The 18,060-nt window shown below is 42.0% G+C and overlaps 1 protein-coding gene across 5 annotated transcripts in view; it reads right to left on the minus strand.

The window, feature by feature from the left end:
• Positions 1-18,060, minus strand: part of AP2B1 (adaptor related protein complex 2 subunit beta 1) — a 114,983-nt gene that overhangs the window by 7,746 nt on the left and 89,177 nt on the right. For all 5 annotated transcript variants that reach the window (XM_061390359.1, XM_061390356.1, XM_061390358.1 and 2 more), the window contains 2 exons: positions 5,658-5,742; positions 4,647-4,733 (listed from right to left, as the gene is read on the minus strand). In XM_061390359.1, the coding sequence (XP_061246343.1) occupies positions 4,647-4,733; positions 5,658-5,742 (172 nt within the window). The remainder of the gene's footprint in view (positions 1-4,646; positions 4,734-5,657; positions 5,743-18,060) is intronic.

Consider the following 18,060-nt stretch of genomic DNA (forward strand, 5'->3'; position numbering starts at 1 on the left):
CGCACAAGACTGAGAGAGGAGGGAGCCTCAATATACTTTCTCATCACCTTCTGGGGGGTCAGGCAGTTCTGGCTGTCACCTTGGTTCCCACAATGAAGGGCTCTTGCAGCTCAGACTGAGTTGCTAGGCAACATCACCAGCTGGAGTTTGGCTTACATCTTTTGACAGGACCGTCTTTAACACGAGGAGGATTGCTTTAAGTTGTAAAAGCCATTCCCAAGTTTCAAGGCTCTTGCCCATTTCCAAGGAAAAAGAAAATACACACGACAGAATCTTTTGTTGAAGTTCTACCGTGCTGCACAGGCACACGTTCTAAACAATATATAGAGCAAGGCCCAGATGCCTACAGATATGTCGTGGTTTTAAGTAAGAGGTGATAGGCCTTTAAGTAAGTGGTGATGGGCTAAAAAAGAGATGATAGGCTAAGAAATGGAAGCACCCAAACACACATACACACTCACCCACTCCAGAATTAAAAAACATGGCCAACAGCCAGATGGAATAAGCAAGTTGAATGGATGGAACTTTAATGTGTTTGGAAGCATTCCGGTTAGGCTCTGCTCCTGCTGAATGGCTGTTAGCGTGATTTCTATCAGAATACTGCATGGAGGGAAGAGGGTTCTATAACATAACTATGTGTGAGTCAATTTTTCTGGCTGGATCACATAGCCTGTGAGATCTTAATTCCCTGACCAGGGATTGAACCCACACCCCTGCACTGGAAGTGTGGAGACTTAACCACTGGATGGCCAGGGAAGTCTCTGTGAGGCAATTTTTATAAACCTTAGATTGTAGGTTTGAGCTAGAGGGCTTGAAGGTAGTAGGATAACCAGACTCTGCTAAGTGAACTCATTAAGAATGGCAATGGGACTTCCCTGCTGGCAGAGTGGATAAGAATCTGCTTGCCAATGCAGGCAACATGGGTTTGATCCCTGGTCTGGAATGATTCCACATGTTGCAAAGTAATCGAGCCTGTGTGCCACGACTACCGAGACCACGCTCTCGAACCTGTGAGCCACAACTACGGAGCCCATGCACACCAGAGTCTGTGCTCCACAAGAGAAGCCACCGCAAGGAGCGGCCCATGCAATGCAATGAAGAGTATTTCCTGCTTGCCACAACCAGAGAAAGCCTACACACAGTAATGAAGATGCTGCACAGCCAAATCAGAAAAAAACAAAACAAAACAATGGCAATGGGAGCCAATGTAAAGAAGCTTCCCAGCCAGACTGGGATATACTTCTTGACAAAACGTCACAGTTCTTTGTGTATGTTTGTTTTTTAAACATATCCGAATTCCTGGGGAAATACGATGGAATCTTATAGCTGTGAGACTTGGAGAATGAGAATGTAATGGTAAGACACTGACATCTGCCCTACAGGCGAAGAGTTTTTATTAAAAGACAGTCAAATACAGTTACACATGCATTAAGATGTAATTTCTTTGGGTTCATTTGTCTCCTACCTCAAATCTGGCTTTGGGTCTGAGGCCTAAAATCTTAGAAGATGGGAATGTGGTCTTCCCTCCCTCGTCTTCCTACTTTAGCTAAGGTCGCACCTCTTCCAGCAGCCGTAAGAGTGAGAAGGTACTCGGAGAGCGGGAAGGGACCCAGCTGGGACACAGTCATCAGCAAGTTGCAAACCACTGTGACTGCTAAAAAGAACACCTTTTTAAAAAATCATTTGAACAACCAAATTGTACTTAAGTGCTGACTGGCAATGCACTTGTATTTATGAAATGGGGAGAACCATGACCAAACAAAGAAACATAACTCACCCTCACCTATTCCCTGTGCCTGAAGAAATATCTGTCCCTTATTAGAGAGCCTAACTAGAAAATACACATGTAACATGTCTCTGAGTTTTTCAAAGAAAAACAAGCACTTAATTTAAAAAATAGGTTTGCAGGACACTTGCCCGAAAGATTCTTTTCTGGATATGGCTGGAGATGCAGCTATTTCTTATGTACTTAAGACAGTGGTCCCAGATATGACTAGTGCCAGGAAGCAAGGAGACCCATACAATTGGGTGCCTTTTCCGAACCAGTATTTTCCCGTATTCACACCACTAGTGACACATCATAAGCACACTATCATATACACTTTTCTATTAAGAATTGATAAATTATTAAGGCTTAGTAAGAGGGTTTCTTTTCTTCTTTCTTCTCTAGAAGAAATGGAAGAGCAGAAGTAAAAGCTCAATGCTAGGCTGGTCAGTACTTTAAGCCTGCGACTTCCTGTAGCCTCAGAGTGTTAGCACCATCTGTCAAATGTCTACTCTGGCACAGAAAAGCTATTTAAAGGGTTGGTGCTATTGTGATTAGGACAGATCAGCTGGAAAGGAGGTATTTTTAGCTCTCAACCCAGGGTGTTGAATCAGAAGGCACTAAACCTGAAAACGTTCCTGTTAATTGAGCCCTCAGACTGGAAGGAAAAGAAAAGGTTGGGGTAGGTACTCCAGACCTCGGGGTGGAGGCAGAGGAAAAGCTAGAAAGGATTAGCTGCAGAAATGGTCTTTAAGAGATCAACAGTGATTCAGTGGGAAATGATGGATGGCCTCGAGCTCCCGGAGAAGAGGACATGGCTGGGAATTTTCCCTGGGCTCCGTGTGCTGCACTACCACAGGGCAGGGTGCCACTGGAGAACTGATTCGCTGGTATTTGGAGCACCCAAGGCAGGGAGGAAGTGGCATGAGGCCATGGCTGAATTGTTCAAAACTGAATTTGTTCTGGGAAACTGTTTCTGTTTACATCAGAAGACACAGCTCCACTGGGAGAAAGGCCAGATACCTTTTCTTTGGCAAGATCACAAATGTACACCAAGGTTCGGAGCCCCCATCTGGAAGCAGGGGGATTTTCTTTATTAATCTGACAGGCCAGACTAAAACCCTCAATCATCCAAATTTCCATTTTCTTTTCTGAAAAATCATGTCTCCTTCACACCAGACCTCTGAGACCAAATCTGCTTTCCCAGGACTCTGGCCTTTCTCTGCTGTCTCTAGGCCAGAGTTTTCCTGATCATATGTGTTCAAGGAACACTGGTTCTCCGTAAGATGTTAGTAATAAGCATTTTGTGATTTTAAATTCCATAGGGAAACATTCAGTTGATACTGAGTTACAGTGGTTTCCTCAGTGCGGGAGGCTTCAGCTTCTAGTGTGCTTATGCGCAATGGCAACTTCTAAGACAGGCCCATCATACACTGTACTTCCCAATCTTATGACCACAGAACCCTTTTCTGAGGAACAAATGTTCTCAGGAGTGTAATATATGAAATGACTTGGGACTGACCACACAAGGGTGACTATAATCCTAGCTATTAGCCACTGTGGGTTCTGCAGCACAAGTTTCCTGAAAAAGAGGTTAAAAAACGTAAGACTGTCCAACCTCCCAACTCGTCAAATGAGGCTTGTGGTAATTAACCAGTGAGCCTAGGAGAGACAGCAAACACCGTCACCTACCTAGAACATGGCATAAAAAACAGCTCAATTTAAATACGATTTTTTTTTTTTTTAAACTCAGCAAAAATCTGGTTTTGTTTAATAGCTACATAACCAGTCAGGCTGAGAAACCTAGAAGGCATGTGGTATTTGTGAAGAGAATCAACAAACTGTCACGGCAGTGGACACTACAGAAGACTGTCTTCCTCAAGTACCTCTCCAAGGGCTAAGAGAAGCCCTGTAAGAAAAAAATCTGCCTGGAACACATAGGATGGACCTGTAACAGAGCACACCCACTCCCTGCAAAAAAATTTTTTACCAAAAAATTTTTAAAGAACAAGTTGAAATGCGAAGCCAGTGAGTTGTTTTCTTTCTTTCTGTCTGCCTTTCTCCCAGGGCAACACTCTAGCCACAGTGGGAGGGCAGCATGCTGGAAGGAGGAAGTGACAGGGAATGAAGAGAGGCGGCACTGACTAGCATCAGGTCTCACTCTCATTCAAACTCATGAAGTCTTATATTAACCTCAAGGAGAGACTGGGACAAAGGCAAGACCCTGAACAGCTTAGGGCTCCCTTCCATGCCTGAGGATGCTTCAGTGAAACAAAGCCTGAGGCACTGCCAGTGGGTACTGTTTCTCCTCTCCGGTTCCCAGGCTCAAGTTCTAGTGTAATAGTAAAACTAACTACTAAGGCGGCTATAACTTTTTAATGGTGATTAAGGCGGTCATATCGTCATATGACAGCTGACTCAAGGAAAGAAAAAGGCCACAAATTAGGCTTTAATCAACTATGATGTAGTCTTATTTAATAATAAACACAGGATCCCAAACAAGGATCTCAGACAGAGTCACTACTGAAGGCTGATGTAAGAGGACAAACAGCCCTTTTAATTCTTGGGACAGCACATATCTTCAAATGCCAATTACCTGATGCTTAGAATGTTCAAGTAACATGACTGATCCATGTTCAACTACTAGACAATTGGGCATGTGGATCCATTCTAGTTCTTAAATCTGTCAGCTTTGTAGTTAATCTAGTGCCTACCATCAAAACATCCCAAGTGTTTAATGAGAAGTCTGCAAAGTAATATACCCTTTACTCACTAGAAATAGGTAGCTGTGAAAAAAAGAGATAGGTAAAGAGAAGACAGAATTTTCAACTATCTAACTGAATATACTAAGATGAAAATGGAAGTTAGAGTTATCACTCACCAGCATTTAAATGACATTCCTTAATCTGAAACTGAAGCTCATTTTCATTGGGAATATCCTTCCATGTTGCAAGGAAGACCTGGCGCTCTGTGGGGGAAGCAGAGGTAAAGGCTGGGTGTGCACAATCTGGCAACAGTCTGACATCTGAGCCCTCGTACCATTTCCCCTTTGGTGTGCTGGCTCCAGCAGTGCAGCCAGTGGCAGTCTGAGACGAGCCAGTGCTTAGCTATGCACCAGTGCTGTGCTCCAGGTTAATTAATCCCTCATGAGTCGCACTAAGATACACTGGGAAAGACTTTACAACTAGGCTTGTTTTGGCTCCACAGTTTTCCTATTTAGGTGACTCTGGGTAAGTCTTTTGACCTTTCTGATCCTTAATTCCATCATATATTATACCTGCTATACTACCCAAAGAGTTATTGTAAGAATCAAACCAATAAAATGCCAACACAACTTAATATGTATCAATATAAGCTAGTTTTATTAGCTGGTGGTTTCCTAAGTAAGGGAAGAGAGAAATATCAACCACCACATGGGGAGTACTAACAATTTATTATAAATCACTGAATTCGTATCTTGAGACAGTAAGAACTCAGGACAGGGCTAAGTGCTAAAACCTGCACATATTATCTCAAGTCATTACAAAAAACTATTTTTGCTTTGTAAACGTGGAAACTGAAACTCAAAAAAACTAAGCATCTCGCTATAGTCACAAAGCTAACAAATAGCCAAGCTGAGATTTCAATCCACATCTACTTGTCACCAAGCCATTTACTGTCTGCTGTGGTGACTGGCTTATTCAGACAGTGGGCATTGTGATTTAAAGACCAACAGCACAGCAAGATCAACTGTGACTCAGGCAAATACATAATCAGCAGTTATCAGAGCTTTAGAATAGCCATCCCCCATTTTTTTAAACCTCAAGATAAACTGAACTTCTGGGGATACGCTCCACCTGGCGTTCAGAGGAAGGGCGAAGGTATATTTGGCAGGACAGGAGGACACACTTACCCATTTTGCCATCTTCTACAAAAAGCACGTTGAGTGGGATGAGGCAGCTGAAGTAGAAGACATCAATATTGTTTTTCACAGCCACCTGCCAGGAAAGTAGGAAGGGAAAATTAGGACATCATAAGAAGGCAGGTAGGAGGGAAAGAACAGTTACTGTCTAGAAATATACCATCCAATTTCCTTCCTCTTTAGGCAGTACAGGAAACCCCAAATTAAGACACACCAGCCCATACACTGGAAAGTATGCCCCTACCTACTCCACTATCAGAGCACCATCGATCGACAACCTGCAACTCTGCCCACTCCATGAGGGATAAATTCAAGGCAAATATTCTATGCCTGTAATAGTCTACTCAGTTATTTTAGTAGTTGCTGTTGCTATCACTAAGTACCTGTATTAACAGGTATTTCTAATCCTCATTATAACTCATGATATCCTCATTATAACTATCCCAAACAAAGTAGTAAATGGTACTCCCCTCTCATTTTCCTGATGAAGAACTGAAAGATTAAGTAACATTCAGGGCCACATTGCAAGCACACAGAAAAACCAGGATTCAAATGCAAATTTGACTCTACAGTGATTTTTCTCTCTCCATAATAACTGGTGTCATAATACCCTTACCTTTTTTCTGACATGAGTTTTAAAGTGCTTTCTTACTTCCTAAGTCATATGGCTATAAAAGTTTGGGTCAAACACTCGTAAATTTGATGACTCTAAGGCAAAGCCTTTGAGTGAATGAAGAAATGACTTTTCTTCTCACAACACAAACTTCTGGATGTGCACAGGCTGTGATTCTACCGTGGCCTGCTCAATCCAGCAGAAGCTATTTATATATATATTTTTTAAGCTACAATACATATAATACTTGTGTTTAGGGGCAATACTATTGGTTGCCCCATTCAGAAACACCATTCAGAAAATCTGCCTAAGCTGAGGCAGATTGTAAGAAGCAAATATGTATGAGGGGAGACATAGGAGAAAAACTGCTTGAAACCATGCTTCCCACTGGTTTCTGTCACTGGTGATTTTCCTATCTATGCTCTTAGTGCCACAGAAAAATATTTCTCTGGGTGAGTTTTACAATCAGTAACCATGACTATTTCTCTTTAAAAAAATAAAGGTAAAAAGTGCTTATCTAGCACCACCATTCTCCTCCCACCTTCTTGGGGGCAAGCATGTCTACACTTATCAACTCATCTTCTCCACCTTAAACATTAACTTTATTTCATCCTCCATAATTTGGTTTGGGTGTATCTACTTGATATCTTTCTACTCCTTCCCAGAAGAATTTATCAAGTTACTTTCCTTGAAACTTGGGCATTGAAACTTTCAGTTACCAACCCCTAGGAGTTTCTAATCTCTATCACATAATCTGATGCCCAAAATGCTGGGACAGCAGGAGTCCCCAAAAGCTTGAGTCTGGTGAATGCAACCAGAGTAACTAACCTCAGGAAAGAGGGACCTTGACACTCTTTAAGATGTACTAGAGCATCACTTCAAAAAGATTATACCAGCTGCAGGTCTCCGGGAAAGATGTATTTTCTAATTCATCTGGTACTCAGCAGTTAAGAGAAGGGGAACTCTTTACTGCAAATAAGGGCACCAAGAACACCTTGAGGGAGTGCCAGGCCCTGAAAAGGGCATTCAGAAGTGCAAACTGGAGGTGGTACAAGTGGGCTCGTGTGGGTTATATGTCCTCCAGGAGATAATATTAATGATTCTTAACCAAAGACTTATATTAGAATCATCTGGAGAGATTTTTCAAAACAGAATCTTCGACTCCATCCTGTATTTAAAAAACAAATAAACCAATTTCTGGGACCTGGCACACCTATTTTTTGAAAAAGTTTCTAAGAAGACTAACCAGACAAGTAATTAATTTAGAACAATGTTACCTAGGAAGTCCGCTTGAGCGTATAAATAGCCTGTGCTTCTTAGGGAATCCTTAAACCAACTGGAGCCCTTTAACCATGGAAAAGATGTGAAAGCTCTTCTAGGTCAGCAGTGCTAAACCATTCTGCCCTGAGGACCCTTTTGACAAACATATAAAACTCATGCAATGTTTCCACCAAAACTTTAGGGGTTTCAGGAGACCCTAAAGCCTATCCCTGGGTTTCTGCTCTAGATAAATTATCTGAGAAGCTAGCACACCCAAATTGGTGGCAGCAGACACAGTGGTTTTGAACATGGACTCAGGGACCAGACCAGACCACTTGACCATGCTGACTGTTCCTTACTAGCTGTGTGACCCGAGGCAGGAGTACTCAGCTCAGTCTCTTGCCTAAAGAACAGAGATAACCACAGCACTGAATGCATGGGGTCGTTATGAGGCAAGTTAATATTTGCAGAGCACTTAGAACGGTGCCTGACTTACAGTTAAGTACTGTGAACAAATGTTTCCTAAAGAAAAGTTCCCTCTTCTTTCACCATTTTCTGCTGTACACTTTACTCAGAATTTTTCATAATTAAGATAACCACATTAGATTTACCTGAATCTTTCACATGCTCAAATGTAGTATTACAACTATGCTAATGAGAGATATCAGGAGAGATTTTTAAAGAAAGGCTTACTGGGAAACTGTTAGTTTAATGATTCCTCTTGCGACTGTGCTCCTGGTCAAACGTCATCTTCTTATAGGATCAACGCACAGAGCATTCCTTGGAAGAAGTGGTTCATCTCTATTACATTAGCTCTTCAAAATCTGCATTTTGCTGCTCTCAAACTTTTCCTCTTTTGTAGAGTAAAACATAGCCTGTAAAATGCAGGCTAGAACTGCATTTATTTCAAACGTACATGGTTCCCCTGGATGTGGCCCCTGCCTATGTCTCTAGTCCATTTCCTTAACGTCAAGCATATCAAAATAACTTCCTGCTCTCCAAACACTAATGTTGTTCTTTCTGCTTAATATGTTCTTTTCCTAAAGCTTTATCTGTCTGGAAAATATCTATTTAATCTGAAGATTTAGTTCAAGCTTGACAAGGATTTCTCAGGAAGGTTCTAACTTCCCTCCATCGCACCCACACCATGAACTTCCACTGTAGCATAAATAAGCATTTATCTATGCCTCACCCACAAAACACGGTCTCTTGCTCATGCAGGGGCTCTCATCTTCACTCACATCCCAGTGACTCAATAAATACTTGTTCCCTTTGATTAAAGGGAAGAAGTTGACCAAATGGAATGAAACACTGGTTTCTCAACCTTTTTTTTTTAAACCTCCCTATCACTCACAGGCAAACATCCTTTCACCACTCACACGGCCCACTGGGCACAGGGACACACGACAGGGCAAGGCTGGGGCAACAGGGCGACACGTGGGCTCACCTGGTTCCAAGTCACTGAACATAGCATCTAGGTGTGGGGCAAGAGTAACACAGGTGGGAGACACAACCCAAAGAATACGAGTCTCTAAGAATATGCCAATAACTCTTCAGGAGTCCAGGCCAAAAAAAGAATCAAGGAAAACACAGTATGAAGCCAGTTCAATTTTAACCCAGATGGCGGCTACTCTGAAATAGAACTGAGTAAACCTTATAGTATGATATTGATTGCTTCAGAGGGAGAAAGGGGAGTTCTTTGTTTTCTTATTTTGAAATTCACTATCCCAACAGGTACAGAGCAGAAAGACTTAATCCAGACAAGCTGAAGAAGTACCTTCTAAGAGCTTTCACAGTGATGTCTAACCTGCCTATGGCAAATCAATTATCACATACATATCCAACTGCCTACTTAGTATCTTCACCTGGATAACTAACAGATACCTCAAAATGAACATGCCCAAAACCAAATTCTTGATCTCCTCTCCTCATCCCTAAATGGAACCTCCTGCTGACTTTCCAAACCCAGTAAACGAAATACTGCAAGGCTTTCTATGGTGTCTCTGCTTCTGCACTCGTCTTCCCCACCTTCAACACCTAACTTCCCAGCCTCTTCTCAACACAGCATCAGAGTGATCTTAAAATGTAGGTCAGTTCATAGATATCTCCGTGTTTGAGCCTCCAATGATTACCCAAAATTATAACTGCCTATGGTCAGATGCCTGTTACCTCTCTGCTGTCACATGCTAGGACTCTCGCGTCAGCCATGGGAGCCAGCTGCTGTGCCTTGCACACACCAGGCATGCTCCTATCTCATAACCTTTTGTGTTTCTTCTGTCTGAAATTCTCTCCCACCAGAAATCTGCAATGTTTATTCTGGCCTCCTTTAGGTCTTTGCTTTAATCAAGCATTATCTTCTTATGTAGGTCTTCCATGACCAACGTATTTATGAAATCATACCACCCAATCTCCACCTCCAGGACTCCCTAGCTCAAGCTCTGCTTTTTCTCCCATTGCTCTTATCTGTCACACATTTTTACTGATTTGTTGGTGCACTGCCTGTCCCTGTGCCACATAACACACCTCCAGTAAAACGCAAGTTCCACAAGGTAGGGGATTTTTGTCTCTTGTTACTACTTTCTTCTCAGTTTCTGAAACAGTGACTGGCACAGAGTAAAGGCTCAGTAAGAATAATGACTGTAAAATACATGGCTCTAAGTTCCTGACGGCCACTGGGCTTGGACAAGACATGAACCCGGACTAAAGTTTCCAAAAGGACAGTACTTCTTAAGTTTTTCCCAGTGTACCTCCTTTAACAGAGGAAGAAAGAATGGACATATATACTGGGGTGGAGGTAGGGGTAAGGATCAGGATTAGGGGCACAGTATGAAGTAGCCCATAAGAACAAAATTTCTTTGAACTTCCTTGCTATCCCATAATGAATCCAAGTGTTTTAATATGAAATGTGCTTCTTCACTTATCTGTAAACAAAACTGATGCTCCAGAGAATACACGTGTATTCTTCAGCCTCAAGTACTTCTAAACAAGGTGGTTTTAAACACTGTGGGTCACGACCAATTGGTGATTCTTAAAATTTGTTTAGTGGGACGTAACTGGCATAAAAAAATATAATAGAAGGGACTTCCCTAGAGGGCCAGTGGTTAAGACTCATGCTTCTACTTCAGGGGACGTGAGTTCGATTCCTGGTCGAAGAAATTCTGCACAGTGTGGCCAAATAAGTAATAGAATAGAAAATGTCATAGTGTATCTCACTAAGAGTAAGTAATGGCTCCTGAAACTGTTTTAGTTTTATGTACCGTATGTGTGAATACACTATGCAAAATGTACCTCTTATGTAAGCTGCAGCCAAAATCTATAAAAGCCCTAAATATTCACTCAGCAAATGATAAAGCAAGCAGTGAGGAACTGGGCTCAGTGAGCTTAGGAACAGGGTGCACACCTCAGTTTCTGCTCTGAGGATGCCTAAAGCAGATCCCAGATGGTACCAAGAACCAAATTACTTAAATCCTGTGTTCCTCTGGTCTGCCACGAGCAACATGGGGACACAACAATATTTACTTGCTTCTCAGGGACATCAATAGGAAGAGCAAAAAGAAGTGATTATGAGGCACTTGGAAAACACAAAAGTGGGCTAGAAACGCTTAATAATAATAATGAGTTTTACAAGTTACTTTCAGTGGCTGCTGGGGAAAGAGCAGCCTGACAGCTTCAGCCTGTAACCAGCAATTAGTTTCTCTCCATAGTATAGAAAGCCTGCTGCAGGGGCTGCGGCCCCTTTCTGGCGGCACAGCTGGAGATGAGCAGGCTGAATTAATATTCTAACCTTGTTCCAGTGCGCTCAAAAGTGCTATAAAAAGGTACGAGATGAACTCGGTCTGAACTCTGGCAAATGGGGCCTCTACCTACACCTCTCCCCACAGATCACCACAGGAGGCACTGCCACAAGAAAATTCAAGGCAAGCGGTACACAGCTCACCTTTGAGAGTGTATCATCTACTCTTCTGTGACGTCACTTGTGACCTTTCCCAGTCTCTGAGGAATTTTTTCCCCCTTTTTTCTTCCTCTCTATTTAGCTTTGAGAGAGATTATCTGCAGGCTGGTCGAACCAAGGACCAGGCAGTGACGCCAACCTTCACCAGTTGTCTGAGGAATGATGATTCAGATGTGTTTTAAGCACCACACTATATAGTAACAGAGCCTAGAGGAATGGCTCTGAGTGACAGGTTTTTAATGACACTGCCTCCAACTGTGTGATATGTCATCTGAGACTCAAGCAGAAGAGGCTCTCTGCTAGCTGCTGGAGTTAAATCGACCTGCAGCGCTGCATTCCCAGTCAATGTGAAAAAATACCTATCATTTTTAGTTTAAATATGGTCTTCCACTTCAAATCCTACTGACCAATAAACTACCTGAGACCTTTCAGAGACATCCTGACAAAACAGGTCTATCTATAATATTTGACAGTGTCTGAATAGAGTTAAAAATATAGCAGGAATAGGCATGCAACTCACCATGCGTGTGTGCTAAGTCTCTTCACTTGTGATCAACTCTTTGCGACCCTATGGACTGTGGCCCTCCTGGCTCCTCTGCCCATGGGGATTCTCCAGGCAATAATACTGGAGTACGTTGCCATACCCTTCTCCAGGATCTTCCTGACCCAGGGATCGAACCTGCCATCTCCTATGTCTCCTGCATTGCAGGTGACTTCTTTACCACTAGTGCCACCATCCACCATAGAAAATAGCAATTTACTTTCCTCCAATGCTAATTACATTTTAACTTGAAGAAGCATCTTTAGTTTACTTCCAAGGCTAAGATTCAACCAAGAACCCTCTATTTTTTTTTTCCTAGTGCACCCAATAGATCAGATGGATGGTATGGCAGTTAAACAGCCCTCAAAGAGTGCCTATCTGCTGTTTATGATAGATAAAAGCCATACCTGTTTACTTTCACTGTTAAGAGTATGTGGCCAGTAGAGTCCTTTACAGGGAAAATTTGACAGGTTCCACTCGTCCCAATAAAAGCAGTAGCTTCAAAACCCTAATTTCTTGGGCAACAACTTGCACTTCAGCATTTGATATTTCCAAGGCTAACTAATGTCTATCTGTACCTCTTTACAGAATAGAGGCTTTCAGAATAGAAGGGAAAGCTCTGAAGAGACCCCCGGATGATCTCTTAAACTATAAATCTTCTAGTGGTATTCATAGTACTGGGTTTTAGAATGGGAATGAGAACCTAAGAAACAACCTCTCTTAGCGAGTCTTGTTTTTGAAAGGTGCTACTGCTGCTGCTGCTAAGTCGCTTCAGTCATGTCCGACTCTGTGTGACCCCATAGACGGCAGCCCACCAGGCTCCTCTGTCCCTGGGATTCTCCAGGCATGAATACTGGAGTCGGGTGCCATTTCCTTCTCCAGTGGATGCATGCTAAGTTGCTTCAGTAGTGCCCAACTCCGTGCGACCCCATGGAGAGCAGCCCACCAGGCTCCTCTGTCCACGGGACTCTCAGGCAAGAATACTGGAATGTGTTGCCATTTCCTTCTCCTTTTGAAAGGTGAGGAGAAACCAAAAGCTACTAAAGCTGATGCAGCTCTGCCTCCTCCTGGAGTCCCCATTCTGTCACGCAATCTGCTCAATCTCAGTCTCAGAAACCTCCCACATAGTTTACACCATGAACTGGGGTGTAGGCAGATTAAATCGCCAGAACACCAAAGAGAAGATTAAGATGTAAAGAGGTATAGACAGACATTAGTTTAGAAGACTCTCAGATTAAACTGGTAAAAACTGGGCTTCCCTGGTGGCTCAATGGTAAAGAATCCACCTGTCAATGCAGGAGACGGGTTCTCCTGCATTCCTGATTCAGAAAGATCCCACGTGCCATGGAGCAACTAAGCCCACATCTATTGAGTCCAAGCTCTAGAGCCTGGGAATTGAAACGCGTAAGCCCACATGCTGCAGCCACTGAAGCCTGCGCGCCCTTGAGTCTGTGCTCCACAAGACAACACAATGAAAAGCCCGTGGATGGAACAGAGTAGCCCCGGCTTGCCACAAGCCCGTGCAAAGCAATGAAGACAGCCGAAAATAAGTAAATAAATAATATATATTAAAACAAGCCAACAAAAAGCTGTTAAAAACCTCTGATTTAGGCAGGAGTAAATCAGAATGATGGTCTCCAAAAGCTGTATACACTAGAAGAACCCCAAAGTACAGTAGGGTTTGAACTACTGGAATCAAATTCGGTAATTCTCTGCAACTTAAGTTAGACTCTCAAGTACTGGTTCAGAAAAAAAAAAAAAAAAAAAGGCATTCCCGTCTCCTTCAAAGCCATTTGGAAAAAAGTAGAAAGGTCACAATTTTCATGAAAGACTGCCTCTGTGGAGGGACTCTTTCAAGAAGCTTCTTTTCGAAGTCCACCCAAAGCCACCACTAAAGCCAGCTGAACTACAGAGTTAGGTTGAACTCAAACCCTTCAACTCTCAAGACAACCTCCAGTGCCAGCATGTGACACCTCATCCATCCCAAAGTGAATTTCAGTTTAGGATTTCCAATCTTTTTACTGCTTACCTCCGAACTGATAAACAACCACCCCCATTCCCCCAAAAGCAAATTCTTCTGATAGCACATGCAGAAAAATCTGGAATTGGGACGTGCTAGACCATTACCTTTAAAAATTTTTTTCCCTTTTTCAAAGGCAAAAGTTAGACTGTTTTGAGTATTATTTGAAAAGAACTATTTTCTGAAAGCAAAGAATGAACGATGAGATTCATCCATGGGCCAAAGACATCCCTCTCTGCCCTTCCTTTCAAAGTGTGCCTCCTTATCACTTTACTTCCTTCCATCAGAATTAGGAAACAGGCTTTTTTCTGGTCTCCCAGAAAGGTTTGCTTAGCTCCATTTCCTGTCAGATATCTGAACGATTCTGCTTTTCCCTGGGGCTTGAGCACTTACAGAGCATCCTCAAGTTTTCAAAGTTATTCTGAGAATATTATACAAATAATTTGATGGTATTAGGATAATGGTTTAATAGTTGTGTGGTAACAATTTTATTTTGAAGTGGCACAAAAACATAGGTTAGTAACAGAAAAAGTTCCCTAAACGTTAGAACAGTCACATGTTCTATTATCCTAGTTATCACCAGTCCTGGAAATAAGGTCCATTAATGTGCTGTGCCTTTTGAAATTATCAATGAACAGAGTAAAGAAAGCAGTAGCTTCTAATGTTTGTCTGCCCACTAGAGAGAAAAATGAATTTGTGATTGTAGACCTCAGATTAAACCACGACATGACCCATCCAGGTAAAAAGGTATTAAAGGAGCAGTGGGAGGACTGCAAGGCCACTAAGAAACAAGAGGCAGAGAGTGTGTTTAGGGACACCGTTTGCTATGAGGAGGAGATGGCCTTGCTAAGACTGGTTCAAGAACTGGAGGCACCAGATACTTGTAAACACTTTCTTAAATGAAAGCAAAAAGATTCATTCAACAACAAATATTTATTAAACACCCACTGTGTGCCAGGCATTGTTCCAGGCACTGGGGAATAAGTTATGAAGGAAAAAAAAAAACTAAGACAAAAACTGTTGCCCTTTTGAAGTCTGTGTTCCTGTCAGGAAGCGTTGGGTTAGGGGGTGACGGGTGGGAGGGAGAGAGGCAAAAATGAATTAAGTACAATAAACAGTATTTAAAATGGATAAGTGCTCTGAGGGTCGGGGGAGAATAAGGAAAAAGGGGATCAAGAATACTGGGAGTAGAGTGAGGTGGCCTTATCAGAAAGGTCCTGTTTTACCAAAAGCCTGAAGGAGGCAATGAGTCAAGCAGACACGACAATTGGGAGAAGGAACATCCCACACGTGGGAAACAGCCAATTCCAAGGCCCTGAGGTAGCAGCATACCGGTCAGTCTGAGGATCCACTAGGAAGCCAGTGTGGCCAAGTGGAGTGAGGGGAGCAGTAGCAGATGAAGTCAATGAGGTAGGGAGCAAGTGGAAGACATGGTTGGATCATACAGGGACTTGGGGACCACTGTTAGGACTTGGGCTTTTCTGCTTGGAAAGAATACCAATGCAAGCTCTTCTACACTAGTGATGTAAACACGTGTCTAACAGGGCACTGGCACAGCAAGAATTAAGCAACCATTACAACTCTGCTAGGACCTGTGGAGAGGGTCACTGGCAGCTGTGTGCCTCACAGGGACCACTGGGTCAAGGGAAAATGATGCTAAGATATACTGCATCTGTTCCTGCTCCAGGTAGCTTCCTTATTATTAGTTTTACATGTTAGGCAAAATAAATCAGAAAACTCACAGCAAAGGTAATTTGATCTCTTTTCTGTCAATACAGAACCAACCTGCCATGCTATACTGATCAATTTGGTTACCACCCAGAAACCTTTATCACAAGCCCCAGATGCCCTCCTCCTCCAGCAGTCTTCGACAGAATTACTCTCTACAGTTTCAGATGCCAGAAACAGCCAACAGTATTTTCAGAGGCCTTTCAGTCTTTCCAACAGGTAAGTTCCCCAAACCCAAGGTCTTACCTTAAACAGGTTCTGCCCAACCTACACAGACTCTAACCCTAAAAGCAGGATCTCTTTTAGCCTTTACAGCTCTGTGTACCTTGCTATGATGGGCTGATGTGCCCATGACTGCAGCTGTTGCACTACTGAATACTATTTACCATTAAAAGGCATCATGATCTGTTTGCTATGCAGGGCTTACTGTTAAAACTTTAAAGTACATTTTGTACATACTGTACTGAACCACAAAATGGTGAAGAAAGGACTAATAAACTATCAGTTAAAGTTATTAGATATTCCACACCCCAGTCTGGTATGTCATGGGACTGAAGACACAAAGAAAACTCAACAGAAGAATAAACTTCAGTAATGAGAGTGAATGAACATTATTTTAAAATCCTGAGATGAAAGTGATCTAGAATCTAATCTAGGTTCTAGCCAGTTAGAAATCAAGAGGGTTCACAGGTGTGCCTAGGAACTGTCTGCTGTATTACTTAACCTCAGCCTAGACAAAAAGCAGACACAGGTGGCTGTCAGGTGACTGGGCAGATGGGTAGGCCATTGTGCAGAGACGCTATCTCTGGGCAGTTTTACCAGGGAATCAGGTCATATACAGAAGGGGCAGAAACTATTGTCAGAAACACAGCATGAGCTATGGAATGAGCTATGGATTCGAGAAGTTTTGTGCTTTCATATTTGGAGTATCTGCTTTCCCACTCCTTCAGTGGAATGTTGCCACTAAGCCTAAGACCAAATTCACATACTTTTCAAAAATGATTAAATGTTGTTTTCCTTTGTCTCCAATGTAACTGAGTCTAACCACATTTACTAGTGTCTCCACATTTGTTTTCCATTAAAGTTAGAATAATAAAACTGACATTTATTTGCAGAACACAAACATAAGTCCTTCCACAAAACTTAGGCTCTCCTGAAGTAGAATAAAAGAGAAAATGAATTCAGACTGGGTATATTTTCATTATAGGTCCACCTGACCAATTTTCAGGCCTCGTGAGTCTTCATTCAGAGAGAAACTTACTGTATAAAACCTGATCTCAATACCATGAAACCTATGTATAACCTCACCCTACAAAACTGTGAATAAAAGATACTTTTCCAATCTCACTGAACATGATGCCACAAGGTATTAAGAGAGCTAAACATGAATGAGGGCAAGATATGGCTCTCAAGTGGGCTTCAATCCAGTTTAGGAAAATCCCAGGGTGTTTCCTTTAATTCCAACCTATAATGTGCCCCAAGGCTTTGTGTAAAAATTATGTGCCACAATGAGAACGTAAGGACTAGAAAGAGGTACCTACTTTTTATTCAGAATTTGAAGTCCTCTACTGCATACAGATCTATTTTCCAATCATCTATCTAACCAGAAATACAAAACTAATTCAATTTTCATCAACTCTTGACTTGCTAACGTGATATAAAGATGGTTGAAATTTTAATAGATGAAACCCACAAATCACTTCTATTACCCTGCAGAACTATGTGAAATTTAGTATCATGTGGCCAAGCATGGGCTTCTATTACTTGGGTAATCATCTCACAGGCTCTTTTTAATGATGACTAGTTCTCAAGCTTGGGTGTTTTAAGAACTGAATTCTGGGTTTTAGGAACAACTGTCTCTTACCATTGAAGCCAGATTTATAATTTGCTAGACCATGTCAGCCTATTAGGATACAGAATTTTTATCTACTGCTTATGTGTGGTTATTCAAGCAGGGCAGCTGCTACTGACAAACATATTCGCAGAAGGGAGTACCAGAAGCCAGTAGTTGAGTTCTGGTTATAGAAAGACAAAAGATGTTGTTTAGAGAATCTTGATTATCTTGACATAAAGGATAAGGAGGTTCTCTATAGGGCCAACTGAGTGAAAAAGGAACATTTAGTATATAAGATACTCTACTTCTCAGATGAGATTAAAGGACACATTTATAGTACTGATGTGACATGAAAAATATATCAAAATTGAAATAGCAATCACGACAAGCAATTTTCTCTTTTCTCTTTGGTGGTAAAATATTTTCATCTTTCATAACCAAGATCT

The sequence above is a fragment of the Bos javanicus genome, chromosome 19 (assembly GCF_032452875.1).
Source record: "Bos javanicus breed banteng chromosome 19, ARS-OSU_banteng_1.0, whole genome shotgun sequence".
Lineage (NCBI taxonomy): Eukaryota > Metazoa > Chordata > Mammalia > Artiodactyla > Bovidae > Bos > Bos javanicus.